General features: G+C 46.1%; 1 protein-coding gene across 2 annotated transcripts in view; it reads right to left on the bottom strand.

The window, feature by feature from the left end:
- plekhm3 (pleckstrin homology domain containing, family M, member 3) overlaps positions 1 to 27,899 on the bottom strand; it is a 94,937-nt gene that overhangs the window by 56,479 nt on the left and 10,559 nt on the right. For both annotated transcript variants that reach the window (XR_010963472.1, XM_067988079.1), the window contains exons 2-3: positions 25,157 to 26,602; positions 13,299 to 14,210 (exon numbers count right to left, since the gene is read on the bottom strand). Coding sequence is in view for 1 of the 2 variants with exons in the window: in XM_067988079.1 (XP_067844180.1) it covers positions 13,299 to 14,210; positions 25,157 to 25,718 (1,474 nt within the window). In the remaining variant the exon portion in view is untranslated. The remainder of the gene's footprint in view (positions 1 to 13,298; positions 14,211 to 25,156; positions 26,603 to 27,899) is intronic.

Below are 27,899 nucleotides of genomic sequence, written 5' to 3'. Positions count from 1 at the left end.
TTGATAATTGTGGAACTGTGCTTATTTCATCTCACGCAATCGAGGAGGCACATGTACTGGGTTTCAGTAGTGCCTGCTCTATTCAGCATTCTACCCCATGCATCACAGTACTTGAATAGCGTGGATAAGTTTTTTTTTCCACCACCATGTCTGAACTGCATTATACAACGACTTATTTACATAGATCTTGGAAAAAAAAGAGAAAAAAAAACCACCACAAAAGGAAGTTGTTCCTTTGATGTTACATTCAAAAGCAATGCACGATGAGAAATGTATTCACTCTCGGGCACTAATTAGCCCCGTTTGTTACATGAATGGGAAGTCTCAGTACCTCACCAACAGGAAGACAGTCTACCTACAGTGAAGAGGCTGGAGAGTGTGCACTCCCTGCCTAGACCATACAGCCCTTTGTTATACTTCCCAGGGTCAGGGTTCGATTAGTGTTAAAGGACGGAACATTCAATTGGACTAAATAATAAGGGGGTGGGGGTGGGGGTGGGGATGGGGGTGGGGGAAAGAGAATGAATTGGGACAAAGCTTTGTTCGTTCAAAGCTTCATTTAGCAACACTGGCTTCAAAAGGAAATTTTTTAACCTTGTATCCTTCACGGTGACATAATTGGACAGGAGAGTTGGCTTACTCCCATCCATATCTTCGCTACGGTTCTCTCAAAACACTGTTTAGCATTGGGTGAGATCACAGGATCTACAAACTTTTTTTGGTGGGGGGCAGGGGTGGGGATTAAACGAGAGGGTAAAAAAGGGAAGACTGGAAATATTAAGACATCCGGGTAGACCTCTTTGTTGCCATTCTAGAAAATTCCAATGTATTAAATTACCTCCATTAAATGCAATAGAATCCCAATGGAGACAAATCACCTCCCATACACTCCCTCCATATGTACTACGGATTCTCAATAGACCACGACACTGCATTGTATTCCATTACGTACTGCTGAATCCCATTGGACACGAATAACTTTGATAAGTATTGTAGAATAATAAATTCAAGGCCTGCCTCTCAGATACTGCATAATTCCAATGGACTGTAGCACTTTCCAATCACAGCCATTATGTATCAAGAATTCCAAACACTGGTACATGGAGACATACCTCCAAGTTGGGTTGCCCCAATCCAGGATTTAAGCACATAGGCTGACAGCAGTGCAGTAGTGAGGGAGTGCTGCACTGTTGGAGGTACTGTACATACCTGTAGGACATCCCAAGATGTAAAACCAAGCCCTCAACCTGCCCATTCTGGTGGACATTAAAGATTCCACAGCACTATCTGAAGAAGCGCAGGGAATTCTACACCTCTCTCAACCAACCCCAACAAAAAAAAACTTGTCGTTCAACTCACTGCTATTTTTAGGACCTTCTTGTGCTCCAAATAGTTTATAAACATAACCTCACTGAACACGTACAGAACCCGGAACCGGTCTGATATCTGAACTCACTGAACTAGATAATGAAGCAGTCCGAGCCCGCATGCAGCAGGCCTGGACAACATCCAGGCTTGGGCTCATAAGTGGCAAGTAACATTCGTGCCAGACAAGTGCCAGGCAATGACCATCTCCAACAAGAGAGAATCTAACCACCTACCCTTGATATCCAACGGCATTACCATCGCTGAATCCCCCATCAACATCCTGGGGGTCACCATTGACCAGAAACTTAACTGGACCAGCCACATAAACACTGTGGCTACAAGAGCAGGTCAGAGGCTGGGTATTCTGTGGCAAGTGACTCACCTCCTGACTCCCCAAAGCCTTTCCACCATCTACAAGGCACAAGTCAGGAGTGTGATGGAATACTCTCCACTTGCCTGGATGAGTGCAGCTCCAACAACACTCAAGAAGCTCGACACCATCCAGGACAATGCAGCCCACTTGATTGGCACCCCATTCACCACACTAAACATTCATTCCCTCCACCACCGGCGCACTGTGGCTGCAGTGTGCACCATCCACAGGATGCACTGCAGCAACTCGCCAAGGCTTCTTCGACAGCACCTCCCAAACCCGCGACCTTTACCACCTAGAAGGACAAGGGCAGCAGGCACATGGGAACAACACCACCTGCACGTTCCCCTCCAAGTCACACACCATCCCGACTTGGAAATATATCGCTGTTCCTTCATAGTCGCTGGGTCAAAATCCTGGAACTCCCTACCTAACAGCACTGTGGGAGAACCTTCATCACAAGGACGGCAGCAGTACAGAACCCGGAACGGGTCTGATACCTGAACTCACTGAACACGTACAAAACCCTGCACAGATCGAAGAATCTGGCGCTCATCCTACTCCTAGGTCTTGGTAGTGTCCTGCACAACAGGACTTGGCCCTTCACCAAAGTTTCGCAAAAAGAAAAAAACCCCTCTATCTTCACTTTGTGAATGCCTGAGTGGAATGACTGCCTGAAATCACTCCCGAGTATCCTTAGTTTATGAATGTATATTTTAAAATTCCTGTTAATATCCATCTTCTGACTAGATTCTGCCTCTTTGATTTGACGAGTTAAGATTATTAGTGTAAATGAACACAATAATTATCGAAACTCACCAAAAAGCAAGAGGGTTTATAGGAGAACAGGATACACAATTGCCTGGTGAGTTATCCTACTTCAGCGGCGATGTGGAAGAGACCAGATTTGGAGGAGCACAGAGATCTCGCAGGATTGTCGGGCTGGAGGAGGACCCACAAGGAGGTGCTCTGATCTGATTTCCTCACAGATCCCTTGGGCCCGGTTTTTGTTTGGGGGGTGGGGGGGGGGGGGGCAAACTAGTTTGAAAACTTATGTTCAAGATCTCCCCCAGTGGCACTGAGCAAAAAAGTACAAAACCATACAAACTGAAAGATCCCAGGTTCAATCTCTGGTCAGTGATGGGTTAGCTGATCTCAGCCAGGATGATGATAGGGTCTTATAACTGAAAAAGGCCTGGGATTCCTGTCCTGATGGCAATCCAGTCACGCCTGCTGGAAAGTGTGCGCGTATGAACACTGTGGCAGTGGATCAAATCAGGCGTAGCTGTGATGCTCACCACAGTCAAATAGCTTGCCGCCACTAGGCATACACATGAAGAATGGATGCCAATATGGGGGGGGGTTTGCTGACTTCCTGTACCCCAGGCAGGGTCAATGACTTTAGGAGTTGGGAGAGAAAGAGAAAATCGGGGGCGAGGGGGGAGTAAATCACACGTATTATAGAACAAGACAACACACCAGACAAGAATGGACCAATTAACAAATAAAAGAAAATTCCGTAACTAGTCTAATAAATGAGTGAAGGGGGTGCAGCACAGATTCACCTAAATGATACTGGGGCTAAAAGGATTAAATGATGAGGACAGGTTGAGTAGACGAGACTTGTATTCCCTTGAGGTAACTAAGACTCTCTTCGAGGCCTTAGTAGGTGGTCTCGGAGTTTTGCCCTCTGGTTGCTGTAGCTGTAATAGTCTTGTAAGTTCTCGGTCACAGCGAGCCTGCCTCCACGTGATCCCGCAGGAAACAATATAACATCGCTGGCTGAATGGGCTGCTCAAAGAACTTGCTTGAAGGGTGATCTGCGTCGATCCATGGAGGTAAGCGATTTCTCTCTTGACCTGTTCAGGCAAGAGCCCAGGCACATGCCTGGTGTGGAACCAAAAGTTGGGGGTAACGACTTGCCCTCAACCGGTGTTTGTTTTAGTAAGTCTGGTTACAGTAGGATGGTAGCTGTAGTCGTGCAGCTCTGCTGCTAACTCGCGACCAAACTAGCACTCATTTGGTGAAGTTTTCGTCTTACTGTAACTCTTGTGTGTTCTTGGTCACAGTGAGTCGTGTTCCCGCCAGCCTCCATACGACAAGTGGCTGTTTCGACTGCTCAAAGAATGCATAAAGGGTGATCTGACGGAGATCACACTCCCTCAGGAGGGGAGCATTCTATAACAAAAATGTGAGTTCGCTCACGGCCAGTTGGGATTGGCACCAGGCAACAAACCTCCCCGCCGTTTGGTGGCAGCTAACCAAGGTGTAAAATACAAAAGCTGCACCGCTAGACTGACTCCTGCAGTTCTAGCATCACGAACCTCCATCAAGTTGACCTAGATGGAGGATGGCAACAAGTCAAGAACTACAAGTGCCCAGCTGTAAACCAAATCATGGAAGACTGGACTGGAATGGATTGTCAGTCAATTCCAAAGACCAGGGGACCGCGAAAGTAGTTCTCAGCCGGTGATGTTGAAGAGAGCTCCACAGATACTAGAGGAAGGCGTTCCGAGAGGAAAGCCGATGCACCAATCAATCCCCAGTTCAGTGGGTATGGAAACCAGAATAGAAGCAACCCCGCGGGGGTCCCCGAAACAAGAGCCGCCAGTATGGACGTTGAAATCACATAGTTGACGGGTCAACTAAAGAGCCGCTAATCGGACTCTCTGTAAATATGTTACATGTTAAATCCATTGTTGTTATGTTACGTTGTCTGATGTGTGATAGTTAGTAATAAAGCGCAACCATCAGATGATGATCATGGGTAATCAGCAAGCAAGGCCGCTAACCAAACGACACTAGCTCAGTCGCGCCTCTCTGTTATGGTGGATTCCATGCTAAGTGAACCTGGCGGTAACGTCTGTTTTCCCAATCACAGATCAACCCCTCCTCCCTACCTTAAGTACCTGCGATTCACTAACGGCCGGCCCAACTTGGCTGTGGTGAAGCTGGATATTGCAACGTTGTTGAGCCACGTAAAGACTCGAAACAGGCACTCATTCAATGGGAAGCTGTCCCACGCGTGTATCAAAAATATAGAAGATTAAGCGGTGATCTAATCGAGGTGTTTAAGATGATTAAAGGAATTGATAGAGTAGATAGAGAGAAACTATTTCCTCTGGTGGGAGAGTCCAGAACAAGGGGGGCATAACCTTAAAATTAGAGCTGGGCCGTTCAGGGGTGATGTCAGGAAGTACTTCTTCACACAAAGGGTAGTGGAAATCTGGAACTCTCTCCCCGAAAAAGCTGTTGAGGCTGGGGGTCAATTGAAAATTTCAAAACTGAGATTGATAGCTTTTTGTTAGGTAAGGGTATTAAGGGATACAGAGTAAATTGAGTTCAGATACAGATCAGCCAGGATCTAATTGAATGGCGAACAGGCTTGAGGGGCTGAATGGCCCACTCCCGTTCCTACGAGTGACTTGAAACACGAGTGTAGAGTTAAGAAATAAAAAATATAGCCCAGCAGCCTAATTCAGTACATGCACACACACGTCAGCTTAGCGCATAGGTTGCTTGCAAATGACTCACCCGATGCTGCTAGTGGCCCCTCACTTCTCTTCCCCAAATCCTGACAAGCCGGTTCAACAGCGACAAACAAAAAAAGCAACAAAACACGCCACCCCACATCCAGCCACTCTACGTGTCTAATAGTGTTTAAACGTCAATCAATTAGCCGCCAGGAACAGGGCCCACACATCTTGTATTACAATTTAAATCGCTTTTACTAAATAAATAACACAGGCCCCGAGGTGCTGTTGCTGGGATTATACGTATTTAAAAAAAAAGCTTTGCCATCCATTGGCCGGCTAGGACCTCGCAGGGTGAGACAGGGTTATTACTGTAGCTTTAATGGTCTTTCTGGCACTTTCTTTTAATTTCCGCACTGCCGCTGCCACTTTCTGGCCTCAATTTGTCAAGCCGAACAATGCGGGATTTGTTTGGCCAGTAAGGTCTCAATTAGACATGGCTTTTGGCGTATTATTTGCCATTCAGGCAAGGTACAATGGGAGTAATTACGGGAATCTGTCCCGAGGGGCTGAGGAATTTGGAGTTAAAAAAAGTGTTTTTTTTCTTCCCCCCCCCCCCCCCCAACCCAAAAAAAAACCCACACAACATAACTGGCTGCCTCCTTGCTTAATCCATTGACAAAAGCGACAGGGCTGCTCTTGTCAATTGCTGAGAGTTCGGGTGATAAATAGACGTGGGGCGTGCTGGGTGAATTCAGGCGACGACCTTGGGTCACTAGTGCTACAATTACCTGCCCGAGTCCTGTCAGGTGTTTGAAAGTACAGAATGCGCGAGCAACGTGAAAGGAAAATCAAATAGAAGGAAGAAAGGCACTACTGTCAGGTCTAGCATAAGCTTAATACTTTCGTCTTTGAATGATCAACTGGTTTGTTGTGAAACATCAATTTTTCGGTATTAAATATAACTATCTGCATTGAGCTATTGGTGCAGCTAACAGGTCCTCCATCTGTAGAGAAATTGCAGCAGAGTTTATAAAGAATACAATTTCATTTTTGCAACGAGATTTCTCTCCACGGTCCTGATTCACAACTATGCTGATTAATCACTTTCTTTGCTCAGTTTTATGCTCCATAAGATGGGAGCTGCCAATGCTAGGTAGGAATGGGACTCTTTTCCCTGCTTCTTCCATATTCCTAGCACTAAAAAACCAAGGCCCATTGTGCAACACCAGGAAAGGGTATCAGCTGTGGCTCAGTGATAGCGCTTTTGCCTCTGAATCAGCAGGTCATAGGTTCAAGTCCCACTCTAGGACTTTACATAAGCTAGGCTAACACTCCAGTGTAGTACTGAGGGAGTGCTGCACTGTTGGGGGTGCTGTCCTTTGGATGAGACATTAAAATGAGGCCCCATCTGCACTCTCAGGTGAACATAAAAGATCCCATGGCACTGTTTTGAAGAGGAGTTGGGGAGTTCTTTGCAGAGTCCTGGCTAATATTTATCCCTCAACCAATACCTAAAAACAGATTATCTGGTCATTATCACATTGCTGTTCGTGGGACTTTGCTGTGCACAAATTGGCTGCTGCATTTCCAACATTACAACAATGACTACACTTCAAAATGTACTTCATTGGCTGTAAAGTGCTTTGGGATGTCCTGAGGGCATGAAAGGCGCTGTATAAGTACAAGTCTTTTTCTTTTTAAAAAGAGACAAGGAAAAACAGGAGTTGGTGATTAGGGATACCAAGCTTGAGTATTAAAGGTCTGAAGATTGTAGGAGGAAGCAGACAATGAACACGTCCCATTCAGTGTCCTGTTACCAAGAACTCCCAATTCAGGTGTAACATGGATTACAAAATCGAATATTTCCCTCTGCTCTGTCCCAACAAGATACATTAAGCCCAGCCTCCCCAGAGCAGCCCCTGCTGCACCAGATTGGTATTGCTGAACACCACACCAGCCATCCTCCAGGTTGATATGAATGAGATTGACAAATTCATGCTGAGCTATGGCCAGTTTTAGGCAGTGGTTCTACACCCACGAGGAACTGGAGTAAAACGGCCCAACCTCAGTTCACACAGGATCCCCACAATCGATAGACAGAAGATTTTCAGCCTGGAGTGGATTTGAATCCTGTTCCCAAATGTGAAACAAAAGCAATAACTTATTTGGTTCATCCCACCGATTAAACTCATTCTAAGAAATGATACAATATAAAGAAAAAAAGACAAATGGAACCTGCTTCATTACTACATTTTCACAATCAATGGCGGAGAAGGTGGTTAACACCGCTGACCCGAATCACCAAACAACTCTTCTTCAATCAGAACTCAACCAGGCCAGTGTGAGCCTGGCCAAATGCTTGTAGCTCACAATTAGCAATGACCGCAGGGTGAGTCCGCGCTTCGACTGGACAGCAGGGCGAGTCCGTGCTGCGATCGGACCGCAGCACAAAGCTGGCCGAATACTATAATTGAACTTAAGAATACTCAATTCAGGCTCCCCACATTATATATGGATATTTGAGATCACTCTGTTTCAAGATCAATTGTGTCTGGAGAAGAGCCTTGACTGAGGGGATAAAATTAAACTAATTTTATACAAGAATGGGTGACAGATTTTGGAGGCAGACTCAATCATGGCCTTCAAAAGGGAGCTGGATAAGTATTTGAAAGGAAAAATTTGCAGGGCTACAGGATAGGGAGGGGAGTCAGACTAGCTGGATTGCTCTTGCATAGAGCCGGCATGGACTTGATGGGCCGAATGGCCTCCTTCCGTGCTGTAACCTTTCTATGATTCTAAGAACAAAGATATATCACAAGGCAACAATCTCAGGAGACACTAGAAATATTTGGACATTAAAAACAATGTGCACAGTTTTGAGAAAAAGATGACCTGCCATTAACTTAAAGCAGCTTCCCTGGATTAAGAATCTTGGATTTTGTGACCACTGATGATGAATGCGATGTTTGGAGGTTGTTGCAGCATTACCCTTTTTTTAAAAAAATGGACCTCTCTTTCTCATCCCTCACCTCTGCAACCTTAAGGTTGTCAAGTAGGTCTGCACCAGTTTTAGTGCCTGTTCCACGTACATAATCTACACAAAAAAACTTGGCGCTTTATGGAAAAAAAAACCTGCTGAGTTGGTGGGCACATGACTAACATCCTCATTCCATTCTCATCAGTCGCTCATCTATCTTATTTATAAAGTGAGGAACGCTCCAGAGGTTTAAGATAAGTAATTCTAATTATTCGGGAATCAGAAGTACAATTTCAAAATTTGGGGGTTATAGCTAATACTGAGGAGGACTGTAACAAAATACAAGACAACTTTAATAAACTTGCAGAATGCACATGTAAATTGGCAGATGAATTTCAATATAGATATGTGAGGTGGCGCATTTTGGCAGGAAGTATAAGGGAGCCACATACCCCTCGGAAAATAAGAGTCTAAAAAGGGGTAGAGGAGCAAAGGGATCCAGATAGACAAATCACTAGAAGTAGCGACGCAGGTTGGTAAGGCCATAAAAAAAGCACAAAGCTAGGGTTCATTTCTAGAGGGATAGAATTGAAAAGCAGGGAAGTTATGTTAAACCTGTATAGAACCTTGGTTACACCACACTTGGGGTACTGTGAACAGTTCAGGTCTCCATATTATAAAAAGAAAATAGAGGCATTGGAGAAGGTGCAAAATAGATTTACGAGGATGATACCAGAACTGACAGGTTATATCTATCAGGAAAGATTGTACAGGCTGGAGCTTTTTTCTCCATCACCATCCCTGGATATGTTCTGTCCCACCGGCAGGACAGACCCACCAGAGGTGGCGGTACAGTGATATAAAGTCAGGAGGGAGTGGCCCTGGGAGTCCTCAACATTGACTCTGGACCCCATGAAATCTCATGGCATCAGGTCAAACATGGGCAAGGAAACCTCCTGCTGATTACCACCTACTGTCCTCCCTCAGCTGATGAATCAGTCCTCCTCCATGTTGAGCACCACTTGGAGGAAGCACTGAGGGTAGCAAGGGCACAAAATGTACTCTGGGTGGGGGACTTCAATGTCCATCACCAAGAATGGCTCAGTAGCACCACTACTGACCGAGCTGGCCGAGTCCTGAAGGACATAGCTGCCAGACTGGGCCTGCGGCAGGTGGTGAGCGAACCAACAAGAGGGAAAAACTTACTTGACCTCATCCTCACCAATCTACCTGTCGCAAATGCATCTGTCCACGACAGTATTGGTAGGAGTGACCACCGCACAGTCCTCGTGGAGATGAAGTCCCGTCTTCGCACTGAGGACACCATCCAACGTGTTGTGTGGCGCTACCACCGTGCAAAATGGGATAGATTCAGAACAGATCTAACAGCTCAAAACTGGGCATCCATGAGGCGCTGTGGGCCATCAGCAGCAGCAGAATTGTATTCCAGCACAATCTGTAACCTCATGGCCCGGCATATTCCTCACTCTACCATTACCAACAAGCCAGGGGATCAACCCTGGTTCAATGAGATGTGTAGAAGAGCATGCCTGGAGCAGCACCAGGCATACCTAAAAATGAGGTGCCAACCTGGTAAAGCTACAACTCAGGACTACATGCATGCTAAACAGCGGAAGCAACATGCTATAGACAGAGCTAAGCGATTCCACAACCAACGGATCAGATCAAAGCTCTGCAGTCCTGCCACATCCAGTCGTGAATGGTGGTGGACAATTAAACAACTAACGGGAGGAGGAGGCTCTGCAAACATCCCCATCCTCAATGATGGCGGAGTCCAGCACGTGAGTGCAAAAGACAAGGCTGAAGCGTTTGCAACCATCTTCAGCCAGAAGTGCCGAGTGGATGATCCATCTCGGCCTCCTCCCGATATCCCCACCATCACGGAAGCCAGTCTTCCGCCAATTCGATTCACTCCACGTGATATCAAGAAACGGCTGAGTGCACTGGCTATGGGCCCCGACAACATCCCAGCTGTAGTGCTGAAGACTTGTGCCCCAGAACTAGCTGCGCCTCTAGCCAAACTGTTCCAGTACAGCTACAACACTGGCATCTACCCGACAATGTGGAAAATTGCCCAGGTATGTCCTGTCCACAAAAAGCAGGACAAATCCAATCCGGCCAATTACCGCCCCATCAGTCTACTCTCAATCATCAGTAAAGTGATGGAAGGTGTCGTCGACAGTGCTATCAAACGGCACTTACTCACCAATAACCTGCTCACCGATGCTCAGTTTGGGTTCCGCCAGGACCACTCGGCTCCAGACCACATTACAGCATTGGTCCAAACATGGACAAAAGAGCTGAATTCCAGAGGTGAGGTGAGTGTGACTGCCCTTGACATCAAGGCAGCCTTTGACCGAGTGTGGCACCAAGGAGCCCTAGTAAAATTGAAGTCAATGGGAATCAGGGGGAAAACTCTCCAGTGGCTGGAGTCATACCTAGCACAAAGGAAGATGGTAGTGGTTGTAGGAGGCCAATCATCTCAGCCCCAGGACATTGCTGTAGGAGTTCCTCAGGGCAGTGTCCTAGGCCCAACCATCTTCAGCTGCTTCATCAATGACCTTCCCTCCATCATAAGGTCAGAAATGGGGATGTTTGCTAATGACTGCACAGTGTTCAGTTCCATTCGCAACCCTTCAAATAATGAAGCAGTCCGAGCCCGCATGCAGCAAGACCTGGACAACATCCAGGCTTGGGCTCATAAGTGGCAAGTAACATTCGCGCCAGATAAGTGCCAGGCAATGACCATCTCCAACAAGAGAGAGTCTAACCACCTCCCCTTGACATTCAACAGCATTACCATCGCCGAATTATGAAAGGGTTTGATCGGGTTGATGTAGAGAAGATGTTTCCACTTGTGGGGAAGACCAAAACTAGGGACCATGAATAAAAGATAGTCACTAATAAATCCAATAGGGAATTCATGAGAAACCTCTTTACAGAGGTTTTACCCCCAAAGAGTGGTTAGAATGTGGAACTCGCTTCCACAAGGAGTAGTTGAGGCAAATAGCATAGATACATTTAAGAGGAAGCTGGATAAACACATGAAGGAGAAAAGAATAGAAGGATACGCTGATATGTTAGATGAATAGGGGTGGGAGGGGGCTCTTATGGAGCATAAATGCTGGCATAGCTCTGTTGAGCTGAATGGCCTGTTGCAGTGCTCTACATTCTATGTAATGTAATGTAATATAATATTGCTTATCCAGCCTGCTTACATTAGGTTATAAGATTTGGTGGCAACATGCTGTTAAGTGAATCTGTGATCATGCTCTCAGTGTGTCAATGCACCACTGTGTTACGGCATGCAATGTACGTGGACTCATCCATCTCCAACATGTACATGTGTTACTGGACATGGCTGTCAGTACATGACCATGTATGTTAATTTGAGTGAGTTTGTTCATGTGTTATGGTGCAAGTGCACCCCCGTGTGTTACAAGGAGTGCCCTGTGTGCTAAGGAGCAAGCATTACATAGAATTACAAGCACATCTTTGCCTTATTAGTGTGTTTCATGGTGTGTTCATACCCGTGTATTAGAATGTGAGTGTGTCATGGTGTAAGCATCCCCGTGTATTAGTGTGAATGTATCATGGTGTGAGCATCCTTGTGTATTACAGCATTATCTTCTCAGTTTGTCAGGGTGCAAGTGTTCTCGTATGTCATGCAGCGAATGCCCCATGTGTCACAATTCAAATGCCCCATGTATCGATGTGTTACAGTCGAATGTGTCCCTGTGCTATGGTACATGGCATGGTGCAAAAACTTGTGTGTGGGGCAAGGTACATGCCATGTGAAGACATCTGTCTGGTATGGTATATAAAGCAGAATCATGTCTATGTGGGAAGAAGGACTTGCATTTAAATGGTGTCTTATCATGTCTCTCACTAACATTCTAATGCACTTTATAGGCAATGAATTACACTGTGCAGTTACTATTGTTCTGAGGGATAGTGTGGCAGCCATTTCGCATGCAACCGGGTCCCATATAGAGCAATTAGTTAATCTGTTTTTGATGGTGCTGGTTGAGGGAGGATCGTTGGCCAGAACATTGGGAGAACTCTCTGTTCTTCTTCAAATAGCGCCATGGGATGTTTACCATCCACTTCAATCACCAGAGCAGGCTTACTGTCTCATCCGAAAGACACCTCCAACAATACAATGCTTCCTCAGTACTGCACTGAAGTGTCAGCCCAGTCTATGGGTTCAAGCCAGGAATGAACCTACAACCTTCTGACCCAGAAGGCAAGGGTTTTACCCACCAAGCCAAGTTGACACTGATACAGTGCATATGGTGCACCTACAAACTGTGTTTAACACCTGAACTCAAGGGAATTGTCACAACAAATTCCTGACCTCAGACAAGAGGTGGGTGATCTTGTCTTCACAGAGAGCGAATGGGAAGTAAAAGCAAAAAATAAAGTCATTTTCTGGATTATTCTCGGGCACTTCCTCCTGCCACCTCAACCTGTGTCAGCCATGGCTCAGTGGTAGCACTCTCGCCTCGGAGCTAGAAGGTTGTGTGTTCAAGTCCCACTCCCGAGAGTCGAGCACAAACTCTAGGCTGACACTCCAGTGCAGTACTAACTGAGTGCTGCCTTTCGGATGAGATGTTAAACCGAGGCCTCTCAGGTGGATGTAAACGATCCCACGGCATTATTTCAAAGACGAGCAGGGGAGTTCTTCCCAGTGTCGTGGCCAATGTTTATCCCTCAACTAATATCACTAAAAACAGATTATCTGATAATTATCTCCTTGCTGCTCGTAGGACCTTGTGTGCAAACTGGCTGCCATATTTCCTATAACAGTGATAACACTTCAAAAGTACTTCATTGGCAGTAAACGCTTTGGGATGTCCTGAGGTCGTGAAAGGCACTGTATAAGTCTTTCAATCTTTCTCAACAGTTGCACTGGTAGAAGAGTGAAACTGATCACCTTCCTGCCTCCCTCCCAGGAAAGTGTGCAAGGCCTGCAAGAAAATAGGGGAATTAATTCTATCTTCCCTGGGGGAATAGGCCAGTGCCAATAACATTGAGCTCCTGAACACTTTTCTTATTTTAGTAAAAGGATGTAAACATTCACCTGCACACCTGAAGCTCTGAGCTGTGAGCCCCTTCTCCACAGCTATCACCGTCAGGAGACTGAGAAAGCTGCTGGTCACAGAGTACCGTTTATTCCTCCGTGTGTCCACACCACTGGAATCCATTTCCTTTGCATGCAGATCCTTTGGTGCAAAGCGCTCAGAACTATCGCACGGCCACGTGGAGTTAATTGCAGCCTTGATCGCCTCCGTCCACTCTTGGGCCTCTTGTTGGGTGTCTGCCACGAGAATGAGAATCTCTTCCGGAAAAGCCACCTTAAGGCGGGGGGCGGACCCCACTGTCACATCCAACTGAACGTTGAGGCATTGACTAATCTTGTAAGATACCAATGGCTCCTTTTCTAAGCCATTGGTTCGAAAGTACTTGAGTTGGCTGCGGCTAAGGACAAAGGTATAGGAACTCCAGTTGTTCTGAGGCAGCAACTTGTGAAGTATCCCGATCCGAATCGCGCCTTCTGTGTGCAAGGGGAGGACCCTAGACTGGACGACCTCCACTTGGCCAGTCCCAGGAGCCCCGTCAGGAGGTGGCGTGCCGCAGGCCCCGTTTGGCAGGCCCACCGCCTGCAGCGGGCGCAGGGCAAGCATTCGTTTCAGCAGGTCCTGTCTCCAGTCTTCAGCCTCCCCCCGGGAGTGTGCTTGCAGTTGCAGCCAAGTGCCATTGGAGAAGAGGACCTCCAGGACACGGTTGTCGTGGCTGGCCAACACGGTGATGCTCTGGCAGCGGCTCAGGTAGTACACATTGCACAGGTGCCAGTTGTCCCCGGTCCCCACGCTGTACAGGCACAGCTCCTGGGGACAAAGCTCGACGTAGCACTCCTTCCACAGGCCGGCGTGATCCTGTCTTCTTGCCAAGCTTCCCTTCTTCAGCACATCTCGACTGAGCGGCCGTGGATCTGCAGGAAGGAAGACAGATAAATTGGTGCCTTGCTCATCCATGCCTTTGTCACACCCAAATTCGACTATTCCAGTGCTCCCCTGGCCAGCCTCCCACCTTCCGTAAACTTGAGCTCATCCAAATCTCTGTTGCCCGTATCTTAACTCGCACCAAGTCCTGTTCACCCATCACCCCTGTGCTCACTGACCTAACATTGGCTCCCGGTCCGGGAACACCTCAATTAAAAATTCTCAATATTGTTTTCAAAACCCTCCATGGCCTCACCCTTCCCTATCTCTGTAACCTCCTCCAGCCCTACAACCCTGAGATCTCTGCACTCCTCCAATTCTTGCCTGTTTTGCATCCCCGATTTTCTTCGCTCCACTATTGGCGGCCATGCTTTTAGCTGCCTAGTTCTGGAATTCCCTCCCTAAACCTCTCCACCCTCCTTTAACACGCTCCTTAAAACCTACCTCTGAACAACTTTTTGGTCCCCTGCCCTAATATCTCCTTATGTGGCTCGGTGTCAAATTTTGTTTCATAACGCTCCTGTGTAACGCCTTGGACCATTTTACTGTGTTAAAGGCGCTATATAAATGCAAGTTGTTGCTTTTGAAAAGAACTGCAAAAATCTGAGCACTAGTTCACTAGACAGCAGATTTTGACAATTCTTACATTTTTTTTGGAAGTGGAGAAAATGCTTGCACTGTTAACAGAGCATTTTTGTTTGCTATTGCACCCAGTGTCGAGCACTGCCAACCTCACAAAAGCACCTTTTGCCGCTCCATTGTGACATTTCCATACCAGCTGTAACTGTGGCCCTTCCAAAACAGTTCATTTAATACCAAATTAAGGGGTAATTTCATGCTGCAAATTAACAACCCCGGCAACCGGGTCAAAAATGTTCTGAGCTCGTCTAGCTCGGGACAAAGCTAGCAATTGGGAGAGAGTGGATGTTTTAACCCAGACTGAGCTGGACTCAAACTCATGTCCGACAGTCAGAGCTCAACGTTCGCTGGTCTAACCTGTCGCACTACACTCTCTCCCCAAAGTTGGTTGGTTTTCTTCCAATTGTATTTCCTCCTCTCCTGACAATGATGTGGCTCAGGGTCGCACTCTTGCCTCTGACTCAGTAGGTTGGCCAGTACTGAGGGGGCGCTGCAATGTCAGAGGGGCCGTCTTTCAGATGAGACATTAAACTGAGGCCTCATCTGCTTTCTCAGGTGGACATAAAAGATCCCCTGCACTATTTTGAAGAGCAGGGGAGTTCTCCCCGTTGTCCTGGTCAATATTTATCCCTCATCCAACTTCACTAAAAACAGATTATCTGGTCATTATCACATTGTTGTTTGTGGGACCTTGCTGTGCTCAAATTGGTCACCATGTTGCCCACATTGCATCAGTGATCACACTTCAAAAATGTACTTCATTGGCTGTAAAGTGCTTTGGAACATACTTTTTTTTTAAATTATGAAGGGGTTTGATAGGGGAGACAGATATTTCCACTTTTGGGAAAGTCCAAAACTAGGGGTCATAAATATAAGATAATAAATCCAATAAGCAATTCAGGAGAGACCTCTTTACCCAGAGATTGGTTAGAATGTGGACCTTGCTATCACATGGGAGTGGCTGAGGCAAATAGCATAGATGCATTTAAAGGGAAGCTAGATAAAGACATGAGGGAGAAAGGAATAGAAGGGTATGCTGATAGGGTGAGGTGAAGGTGGAAGGAGGCTTGTGTGGGGCATAAACACCAACACAGACCAGTTGGGTCGAATGGCCTGTTTGAGCTGTAAATTCTACATAATTATGTAATCGTGAGGTCGTGAATGGCACAATATAAATGCAAGTTCTGTCTTTCTTTAACACTGACTGGGCTACGATTGTATGGGGATCAGTCTCCCTTTGCTGCCTTGTCTAAGTAACGGTTGTTCATGTATCAGCCAAGACAGTGGGCCCAGATTTGCCATGGTTGGTAGACTAGGGTGCTTTCCTACCGCAACGCAAGAGTGCTGGCAGCCTCTAAGCCACTGGTTAAACGGCTCACACAATTTTTTTTTAAAAAGATTTTCTCCCCTACCATAGTTCCCTAATTTGTGTCCTCGTTCAGGATACAGGAAACCTGCCGTCCTTACCCGGTCTGGCCTATATGGGACTCCAGACTCACTGCAATGTGGTTGATTCTTAACTGCCCTCTGAAATGGCCTAGCAAGCCACTCAGTTGTACAATCCCACCACAGAAATTCATGAGAATAAAACGGGACGGACCAGACAAAGGCAAAGGCAAACCAAGACAGTCAACCCTGCAAAGTCCTCCTCACTAACATCTAGGGACTTGTGCCTAAATTGGGAGAGCTGTCCTACAGACTAGTCAAGCAACAGCCTGACATAGCCACTCTCACAGAACCATACCTTTCATCCAATGTCCCAGACTCCTCCATCACCATCCCTAAGTATGTCCTGTCCCACCGGCAGGACAGGCCCACCAGAGGTGGCGGCACAGTGGTATACAGTCAGGAGGGAGTGGCCCTGGGAGTCCTCAACATTGACTCTGGACCACATGAAATCTCATGGCATCAGGTCAAACATGGGCAAGGAAACCTCCTGCTGATTACCACCCATCATCCTCCCTCAGCTGATGAATCAGTCCTCCTCCATGTTGAACAGCATTTGGAGGAAGCACTGAGGGTAGTAAGGGCACAGAATGTACTCTGGGTGGGGGACTTCAATGTCCATCACCAAGAGTGGCTTGGTAGCACCACGACTGAGCAAGCTGGTCGAGTCCTGAAGGACACAGCTGCCAGACTGGGCCTGCGGCAGGCGGTGAGCGAACCAACACGAGGGAAAAACTTACTTGACCTCATCCTCACCAATCTACCTGTCGCAGATGCATCTGTCCTTGACAATATTGGTAGGAGTGACCACCGCACAGTCCTTGTGGAGATGAAGTCCCGTCTTCACACTGAAGACACCGTTCAACGTGTTGTGTGGCACTACCACCATGCTAAATGGGATAGATTCAGAACAGATCTAGTAGCTCAAAACTGGGCATCCATGAGGCACTGTGGGCCATTAGCAGCAGAATTGTATTCCAGCACAATCTGTAAACTCGTGGACCGGCATATCTCTCACTCTACCATTACCAACAAGCCAGGGGATCAACCCTGGTTCAATGAGGAGTGTAGAAGAGAATGCCAGGAGCAGCACCGGGCACAACTAAAAATGAGGTGCCAACCTGGTAAAGCTACAACACAGGACTACATGCATGCTAAACAGCAGATGCAGCATGCGATAGACAGAGCGAAGCAATCCCACAACCAACAGATCAGATCAAAGCTCTGCAGTCCTGCCACATCCAGTCGTGAATGGTGGTGGACAATTAAACAACTAACGGGAGGAGGAGGCTCCGTAAACATCCTCATCCTCAATGATGGCAGAGCCCAGCACATGCGTGCAAAAGACAAGGCTGAAGCGTTTGCTACCATCTCCAGCCAGAAGTGCCGAGTGGATGATCCATATCGGTCTCCTCCCAATATCCGCCCCATCACAGAAGCCAGTCTTCAGCCAATTCGATTCACTCCACGTGATATCAAGAAACGGCCGAGTGCACTGAATACAGCAAAGGCTACGGGCCCCGACAACATCCCAGCTGTAGTGCTGAAGGCTTGTGCTCCAGAAGTAGCCACGCCTCTAGCCAAACTGTTCCAGTACAGCTACAACACTGGCATCTACCCGACAATGTGGAAAATTGCCCAGGTATGTCCTGTCCACAAAAAGCAGGACAAATTCAATCCGGCCAATTACCGTCCCGTCAGTCTAATCTCAATCATCAGCAAAGTGATAGAAGGTGTCGTCGACAGTGCTATCAAACGGCACTTACTCACCAATAACCTGCTCACCAATGCTCAGTTTGGGTTCCGCCAGGACCACTCAGCTCTAGACCTCATTGCAGCCTTGGTCCAAACATGGACAAAAAAGCTGAATTCCAGAGGTGAGGTGAGAGTGACTGCCCTTGATATCAAGGCAGCATTTGACTGAGTGTGGCATCAAGGAGCCCTAGTAAAATTGAAGTCAATGGGAATCAGGGGGGGAAAAGGTCTCCAGCGGCTGGAGTCATACCTAACACAAAGGAAGATAGTAGCGGTTGTTGGAGGCCAATCATCTCAGTCCCAGGACATTGCTGCAGGAGTTCCTCAGGGCATTGTCCTGGACCCAACCATCTTCAGCTGCTTCATCAATGACCTTCCCTCCATCATAAGGTCAGAAATGGGGATGTTTGCTGACGATTGCACAGTGTTCAGTTCCATTCGCAACCCCTCAGATAATGATGCAGTCCGTGCCCGCATGCAGCAAGGCCCGGACAACATCCAGGCTTGGGCTCATAAGTGGCAAGTAACATTCACGCCAGACAAGTGCCAGGCAATGACCATCTCCAACAAGAGAGAGCTTAACCACCTCCCCTTGACATTCAACAGCATTACCATCACCAAATCCCCCATCAACATCCTGGGGGTCACCATCGACTAGAAACTTAACTGGACCAGCCATATTAATACTGTGGCTACAAGAGCAGGTCAGAGGCTGGGTATTCTGCGGCAAGTGACTCACCTCCTGACTCCCCAAAGCCTTTCCACCATCTACAAGGCACAAGTCAGGAGTGTGATGGAATGCTCTTCTCTTGCCTGGATGGGTGCAGCTCCAACAACACTCAAGAAACTCAGGACAAAGCAGCCCACTTGATTTGCACGCCATCCACCACCTTAAACATTCACTCCCTCCACCACCGGCGCACCCTGGCTGCATTGTGTACTATCCACAGGATGCACTGCAGCAACTTGCCCAGGTTTCTTCGACAGCACCTCCCAAATCCATGACCTCTACCACCTAGAAGGACAAGGGCAGCAGGTGCATGGGAACACCACCACCTGCTCGTTCCCCTTCAAGTCACACTCCATCCCGACTTGGAAATATATCTCTGTTCATTCATCGTTGCTGGTTCAAAATCCTGGAACTCCCTTCCTAACAGCACTGTGGGAGAACCTTCACCACAAGGGCTGCAGCCATTCAAGGCGGCTCACCACCACCTTCTCAAGTGCAATTAGGGATGGGCAATAAATGCCGGCCTCGCCAGCGACACCCACATCCCATGAATGAATAAAATAAGGCCACCCATCCAGCAGGACGTCAATAAGTAGTGATCATATAACGGGGAGGCATATGGGGAAACGGAGAGGAGGGAGGTCGACATAAAAACAGGCAGGGACTCAGCAGAGCGCAACCCCAAGCAATTACCCCCTGACCCCCGCCAGGAAAAAGAATCAGTGGGCCGTGGGCATGAGATCCCAGCCTCAGTGTCAGGGTAGTGACCATGCATTTAATCTATCTGATCCTATCTTCCTCCAATACTTGCACAACTTCCAGGGATTCACTGAAGAGTGATCAGGGGTGGGAAGTCTCGCTGGTTTCATCTCTTCAAAATTAAGGGGTGTCGAAGACGATTGTAGAACCTGGGCTGAGATTAAGCTAACTCTACAATGACCATAGAGCGACCAGTGGACCTTCCACATCTGTATGACCCAGCACCACACTGGCCAAAACAAAACTTAGAGGCTTACCTTGAGGATAATGGTTATGTCCCAAGATTTTGTGAAAAACAACTCTAGCATCTGCTCTTACGTAGCACTATTTGCCAAATAAAAATAAGGTTTTGAAAAAAAAATTAAATATGCCCCCGTAGGATTGTGGAGGGAAGAATCAGTTTCTGTGCAAGAGATGACCTGTGTGTTTGAATTGGTGTTGGAATCATTTATATTACAATTCTCTCAAGTCATTCAACATTTGAACTTTGAAATGTGAAAGCTAATTAAGCATCTTGCTGCATCAATGCTATTTTAAATGTGGGTGTACTGATTATTCCTGCTATCATCCCTTTCCCCTTCTGTTCCTAACTCGCACCAAGCCCTGTTCACCCATCATCCCTGTGCTCACTGACCTACACTGGCTCCCAGTCCAGCAATGCCTCGATTTTAAAATTCTTATCCTTGTGCTCAAATCCCTTCGTGGCCACGCCCTTCCCCATCTCTCTAACCTCCTCCACCACTACAATCCTCTGAGAACTCTGCGCTCCTCCAATTTTGGCCTCGTGCACCTCCCACTCCCTTTGCCTCACCACTGGCCCTGTCTTCAGCTGCCTAGGCCCTAAGCTCTGGAATTCCCTCTCTAAACCTCTCACCTCTTTCTCCTCCTTTAAGATGCTCCTTAAAACCTAACTCTTTGACCAAGCTTTTGGGCACCTGTCCTAATATCTCCTCAAATAAAATTTGACTCCTATGAAGCTCCTTGGGACGTTTTACTACATTAAAGCCGCTATATAAATGCAAGTTGTTGTTATTGTTGCTGTTAAAGTTAATTTGCATTCTTTGCAACTGTTTAATTCTCTTTTCAAAAGGCGGTTCCTGTTGGCAAAATGCTCCCTATAAATGTCAGGACCACAAAAAATTGCTTTCCTTTTACTCTGGAGATGGAAACTAATCTCTGCTCCTCAGAACGTAAGTGAGAGCTCCTACCATTCATTAGTACCTCTTATACATTACATTCAGCAGACACGCTAATCCCCTATTTGCTGGATAATAGGTGTATGTTTTGCCACTGCGCTTTCCCTATTAATCCAATAATGCACGCTCTTATTTTCAGTCTCTGGTACATGTTACTCAGCTGCAGTTGACAGTGGCCCATTTCTCTCCCATTACTAAAAACGGCATTTCAAGGGATCTGCAATCAGTGAGACCAATAATGCTCTTCGAGAGAGAGGGAGGTCTACAGCGCCTTTTGTTGTATGAAAGCCTCATTCAGGCCTGTATTTTTCTATCTCCATAATATGGGATATGGCTACTCCCTCTCTCCTATAGGAGAGAAAAACAAGGGGGAAAAGAAAGCTTTGTACAATTGGTACCAAATGGGTCAGGGAGGATGGCACACATGCATTCAATTGCACAGCCAAGTGCACAATGAGATAGACAATAGCTCATTTTTGGAGTGCAGCCTCAAGATGCCATCTCTCTCCAAGTGATTTTTTTAAAAACCAGTGCAGCATAAAACAGCAAAGCAAATTTAAATGAAGAGATGAGTAGTACATACGATCATACAAAATTGATGGGCAGGAAAATCATGACTAAACACTTCTGGTCACTGGATATCAATCTGATGCAGGATCCCTGGCTGACCTCCCCCCTCCCTAGCGCAGTGGTGCTGAGGTCAGTAATAATGCCAACACCGTTGCCTTGGCTGTAATTAACTATTCTGGGCCAGAGAACTTCCACCATCCGGAACCATACCTCAATATAAGCCACCAGCTTCAGGAGAGCAGAGCAGAAAACCGATGGAAAATGAAAAAAAAAATGGCAGTATATTGGATATATTACATGAACTGTAATAAAAGGTTGGTGGTTGCATCAAAGGGTCAGCTTGTGTACTTTCCAATCTGGCTCAATGTCAAGGCTCTGTTTGGCAATGTAACGGGTACAATAGTGAGAAAGGATCTTGGCTCAGAAGATCAAGATGTAGAATCAGTTTGGGTGGAGCTAAGAAACAGCAAGGGGTAGAAAACATTGGTGGGAGTTGTTTATAGGCCACCAAACTGTAGTGGTAATGTAGAGCACTGTATAAAAGCAGGAAATTAGAAGTGCATGTAACTCGGGTAATACAGTAATCATGGGGGACTTTAAGCTACATATAGATTGGGCAAACCAAATTAGCACTAATACTGTGAAGGACGAATTCCTGGAATGTATACAAGATGGTTTTCTAGATCAGTATGTTGAGGAACCAACTAGGGAACAGGCTATTTTAGATCCCGTATTGTGCAATGAGAAGGGTTAATTAATAATCTTGTTGTAAAGGAGCCCTTAGGGAAGAGTGACCATAATATAATAGAATTCTTCATTAAGTTTGAAAGTGTCGTAGTTCAATCCGAAACTAGGGTCTTAAATCTAAACAAAGGAAACTACGAAGGTATGAGGTGTAAGTTGGTTGTGGTTGAATGGGGAACTACATTAAAAAGTATGACGGTAGACAGGCAATGGCTAGCATTTAAAGAACAAATACATAATTTGCAACAAATATATGTTCCTTTAAAGCACAAAAACCCAAACAGGAAAAGTGGTCCAACCGTGGCTAACAAGAGAAATTAAAGATAGTATTAAATCAAAAGAAGAGGCATATACAGTTGTCAGAAAAAGCAGTAAGCTTGAGGATTGGGAGCATTTTAGAATTCAGCAAAGGAGAACCAAAAAAATTGATAAAGAAAGGGAAAACAGAATGAGAGTAAACTAGCGAGAAACATAAAAACGGACTTGAAAGATTCTATAGGTATGTAAAAAGGAAATGATTGGTGAAGGCAAATGTGGGTCCCTTACAGACAGAGACGAGAGAATTTATAATGGGGAATAAGCAAATGGCAGAGAAATTTATCAAATACTTTGCACCTGTCTTCACAAAAGACGGCACAATAAACCTCCTAGAAATACTAGAGTACTAAGAGTCTGGCGAGAATGAGGAACTGAAAGAAATGAGTATTAGTAAAAAAAAAAGTGCAAGAGAAATTAATGGGACTGAAAGTCAATAAATCCCAAAAGACCTGATTATCTACATCCCAGGGTTTTGAAAGAGGTGGCTATAGAGATAGAGAATGCATTGGTCGTCATCTTCCAAAATTCTATAGATTCTGGAATGGTTCCTGCAGATTGGAGGGTAGCAAATGTAACCCCACTATTTAAGAAAGAAGGGAGAGAGAAAACAGGGAACTACAGACTGGTTAGCCTAACATCAGTAGTAGGGAAAATGCTAAAATCTATTATAAAGGATGTGATAACAGGACACTTAAAAAATAATAATAGGATTTGGCAGAGTCAACATGGATTTATGAAAGGGAAATCATGTTTGACAAACCTATTGGAGTTCTTTGAGGGTGTAACTAGTAGAATAGATAAGGGGGAAACCAGTGGATGTGGTGTATTTGGATTTTCAGAAGGCTTTCGAATAGGTCCCACACAGGAGGTTGGTGAACAAAGTTAGAGCATGTGGAATTGGGGGTAATATACTGGCATGGGTTGAGAATTGGTCAACAAACAGTCGGAATAAAGGGGTCTTTTTCAGGTTGGTGACTAGTGGGGTACCGCAGGGATCGGTGCTTGGGCCCCAGCTATTCACAATCTATATCAATGATTTGGATGAGGGGACCAAATGTAATATTTCCAAGTTTGCTGACAACACAAAACTAGGTGGGAATGTGAGTTGTGAGGAGGATGCAAAAAGGCTTCAAAGAGATATAGACAGGCTGAACGAGTGGGCAAGAACATGGCAGATGGAATATAATGTGGAAAAATGTGAAGTTATCCACTTTGGTAGGAAAAACAGAAATGCAGAGTATTTTTTAAATGGTGAGAGATTGGGAAATGTTGATGTTCAAAGGGACCTGGGTGTCCTTGTAAATGAGTCACTGAAAGCTAACATGCAGGTGCAGCAAGCAATTAGGAAGGCAAATGGTATGTTGGCCTTTATTACAAGAGGCTTTGAGTACAGGAGTAAAGATGTCTTACTGCAATTATATAGGGCCTTGGTGAGACTGCACCTGGAGAATTGTGTACAATTTTGGTCTCCTTACCTAACATTTCTCCTTACTTGCCATAGAGGGAGTGCAACGAAGATTCACCAGACTGATTCCTGGGATGGCAGGATTGTCGTATGAGGAGAGATTAAGTAGACGAGGCCTGAATTCTCTAGAGTTTAGATGAGAAGGGATCTCATTGAAACATACAAAATTCTTACAGGGCTCGACAGGGTAGATGCAGGGAGGATGTTTCTCCTGGCTGGGGAGTCTAGAACCAGGGGTCACAGTCTCAGAATACGGGGTAGGCCATTTAGGACTGAGATGAGGAGAAATTTCTTCACTCAGAGGGTGGTTAATCTTTAGAATTCTCTACCCCAGAGGACTGTGGAGGCTCATTGAGTACATTCAAAATATAGAGATCGATAGATTTCTAGATATTAAAGGCATCAAGGGATATGGGGATAGTGCAGGAAAATGGCATTGTGGTAGAAGATCAACCATGATCTTGTTGAATGGCAGAGCAGGCTCAATGGGCCGGATGGCCTAATCTTATTTCTTACGAGTTTTCCTCACTTGCCTGACAAGGGATCAGTGAGATCAGAATCCCCACTATTAAACTGGAGTATAATCAGAAAATGGACCTACTTAGGAACAGGAGTAGGCCATTCAGCCCCTCAAGCCTATTCCACCATTCAATTAGATCATGGCGGATCTGTATCTTAACTCAATTTACCCACCTTGGTGCTATATACCTTAATACCCTTACTTAACAAAAATCTCTCAGCTTTTAAATGACCCCCAACAGCTTTATTTTTTTTTTGGGGGGGGGGGGGAAAAGAGAGAGGAGGAGAGAAAGAGTTCCAGATTTCCTCTATCCTTTGTGTGAAGTGCTTCCTGGCATCACCCCTGAATGACCTAGCTCTAATTTTAAGGTTTTGCCCCCTTGTTCTGGATTCCCCCACCATTCCCTCTCTATCTACCCTATCAACTCCTTTAATCATCTTAAATAGCTCGATCAGCTCACCTATCTTCCAAACTCAAGGGAGTACAAGCTTAGTCTATGTAACTTGGCCTCATATTTTAACCCTTTTAGCCCCGGTACCATTCTGGTGAATCTGTGCTGCACTGCTTCCAAAGCCAATTTATCCTTCCTGAGGTGCGGTGGCCAGAACTGAACGCAGTACTCCAAACATGGTCTAACCAGAGCTTTATACAACTGTAGCATAACTTCTACCTCCTTTGCATTCCAGCTGTCTTAAGATTAAAGGCTAACATTATATTACCCTATAGACCTGCAGCATTATCACTTAGTGCAGTAACAGGGTGGCGAGATCACCTGTGGTATGGGTGGCACTTACCACCTTTGCTTCGAGCAGCCGTCGCAATGTCTCCACTTTTGTCAAGTGAGGAGGAGGAGGAGCCGTTGGAGGGTGGTAACTCGGAATCCAACCGACAGTGGGTTGGAACGACGTCAGATTGCGATTGGAAGAGCAGCGGCCGGTTGGCTGACCATTCTTCAGCTGGATTGCTCACCCTGGTGTGAGCTGCGTTGTAACTGTTAGAGATGAAGGAGCCCTCAGTGTCCGCACCATTGGCCCATTGCTGCGTTGGCCCGTTGCCCGCTTTAACTGGGTTGCTGGTGGCTGCATTTCTCCTCGCTTCTATCTGCGTTGCAATCGCTGGTTTGCTCATTTTCTGAGGTGTAACTCTGCTGCCAGTTTGACCATCACTCTTATGTGACCTCTCGCCCCTCACCTTTAGCACTTCATGTCCAATGATCACTGGGACCTCTTGGATGCCAAACACCTCCTGTTTTGGGAGTTCAACTTGTCCTATCCGGTCATCGATGCCACTGAAAAGAAAGAACTCCTCAGTGGCCTCCAAAGCAGGGCTGATGTCATCTGCTTCCAGCACCTCCATTGGCTGATGTCTCTAAGCTCTGGGCTGAGTTGCCAATGCTTCAGCGATCAGTCCAAATAGTCTGATCAAAAGGGCAGCAAAACCAGCGAAAGTCCAGGTGGTCTCTTCCCTTTAGAGATGCCTTGAACGTCAAAGAAAGTCCTTAGTGAATATCCTAGTACTCCATCCCATCTATAAACTGCTGCGACAAACCAGTTCTATTACTTATAGGCTATGCAGCTAACCCTTGCATCCGGTACCGTACAGTCCATGAAGATCTGCAAACAGGGAGTGCCAATCTGACAGCTCAATCCTACTCAAAGAAAGATTTGGAGTGTTTCATTTACTCTGTTCAAAAGATCTATACTTGGGTCCTGTGCTATAGAGACTACAGAAGATGCTGAGCAAAGTGACTGAAAATATACATCTAAAATTCTGACACCTATAACAACCAGCTTCCTAATACCAAATAAAAGAGTTCATGTCTTCTCTTCACCTGGAAGTCTCTGACATGCTAGCAAAGCAAGGCCTTGTTGATGTGCTGGTACAGTCTTGCAAGTCAATGACGAGCCTGGAGTTCAAGTCTTTTCGCTTCAGGAATCTTGCAGTCTGTCAACAAGCTACGCTACTGTGTCGAGTGATCCGAATACCTAGAGGTGCTTTTAGATCACTGCTCCATCTTGTCAAGTCAATCTGCCTGCATTGTACAAGGAACGCCACACCTGCCCAAAGGAAAACGGGTGTAATTTGACAGGTTACAATCAATTAGAATACTTCTGTGCTGCCACATATGCGTCTTGTTTCTCAAGAGTTTAGCACTGATGTCCATTACAAAAAGCATGCCATGGTCATTGTCTAATTATCATCCGTCTTGGGAGATGGTTACAGGCAGAACAGGTCGATGCCTGAGAGGAAAAAAAGAAAACGGGTCACTTTCATTTTGTTCTTTCCACAGTGAAGACACATCAGACATTCATTTATAAATGTGCAGAGTGCAGGGTCGAGCTGCAACATCTACATTAAGAACATTATTTCTCACACGTTCAATAAATGAATACAATGAAATCTTTAAATCAGCTATTTTCAACCACTGTGTTACATTATTTGGCAGTAACATACATACTGCTGTCCGTGTTATTGACAGATAACTAACCCCATTCACCTTACATGGAGAATAACAGATCCTGGGCTTAGGAGTAGAGTAGGCCATTCAAGGATTTAGAAGCTGGAATCTAATCGAGGGGTTCAGATGGTTTATATTTAATTATAAAACTGTGCTGAAGATGGGGGGGGGGGGGGGGGGTGGGAGAAAGAGAAAAGAGAAAGAGGGGAGGTGGGGGGTGAAATTGGTCTTTGGTGATAGAGAATCTGGAGCCGATTTTACTCCCTGCCCAATTTTCTTTTGTATCGATTTCAATGGAAAGGAAAAAGCGAACGGGCCACCAATTCGCTACCGCCTGTTCTGCGCTCCTGACAAAGACCAATTTCACTCCTCTCGCCCGCCCGCCCTCCCTCCCCCTCTCTCCCAGCACACCCCCCACCCCCAGACTTCTAAAGGTGACTGTCACAAGATTCAACAACATGGACCTCGTCCTGCCAGCCCTCAGCATGCAGACTGCTGGGAACAGGCAGCAGCAAATCCATGCTGAAATACATTATCCACTTGTCAGCCGTGGCTCAGTGGGTAGCACTCTCGACTCTGAGTCAGAAGGTTGTGGGTTCAAGGCCCACTCCAGAGCCTCGAGCACATAATCCAGGCTGACACTCCCAGTGCAGTACTGAGGGAGTGCTGTACCGTTAGAGATGCCATTTTTCAGATGAGACATTAAACCGGGTGGAGGTAAAAGATCCCATGTCACTATTTGAAGAACAGCAGGGGAGTTCTCCCCTATGTTCTGGCTAACATTTATCCCTCAACCAACACACAGATTATCTGGTCATTATCACATTGCTGTTTGTGGGACCTTGCTGTGCAAATTGGAGGCCACGTTTCCTACATTACAACAGTGACTACACTTCAAAAATACTTAACTGGCTGTAAAGCACTTTGGGACGTCCTGAGGTCGTGAATGTCGCTATATAAATGCAAGTCTTTCTTTCCTACAATTATTGTAATTCCTTCCAAAACATTAGCAACTCTTCTTTTTGCTGTTCTCTTATTCCAGTGACGACAGCATTCTGTGCTCACTCACTGGTCCTGCA

This window comes from Heptranchias perlo, chromosome 7 (assembly GCF_035084215.1).
Source record: "Heptranchias perlo isolate sHepPer1 chromosome 7, sHepPer1.hap1, whole genome shotgun sequence".
Taxonomy (NCBI): Eukaryota; Metazoa; Chordata; class Chondrichthyes; order Hexanchiformes; family Hexanchidae; genus Heptranchias; species Heptranchias perlo.
This window is presented reverse-complemented; position numbering and strand designations above follow the sequence as displayed.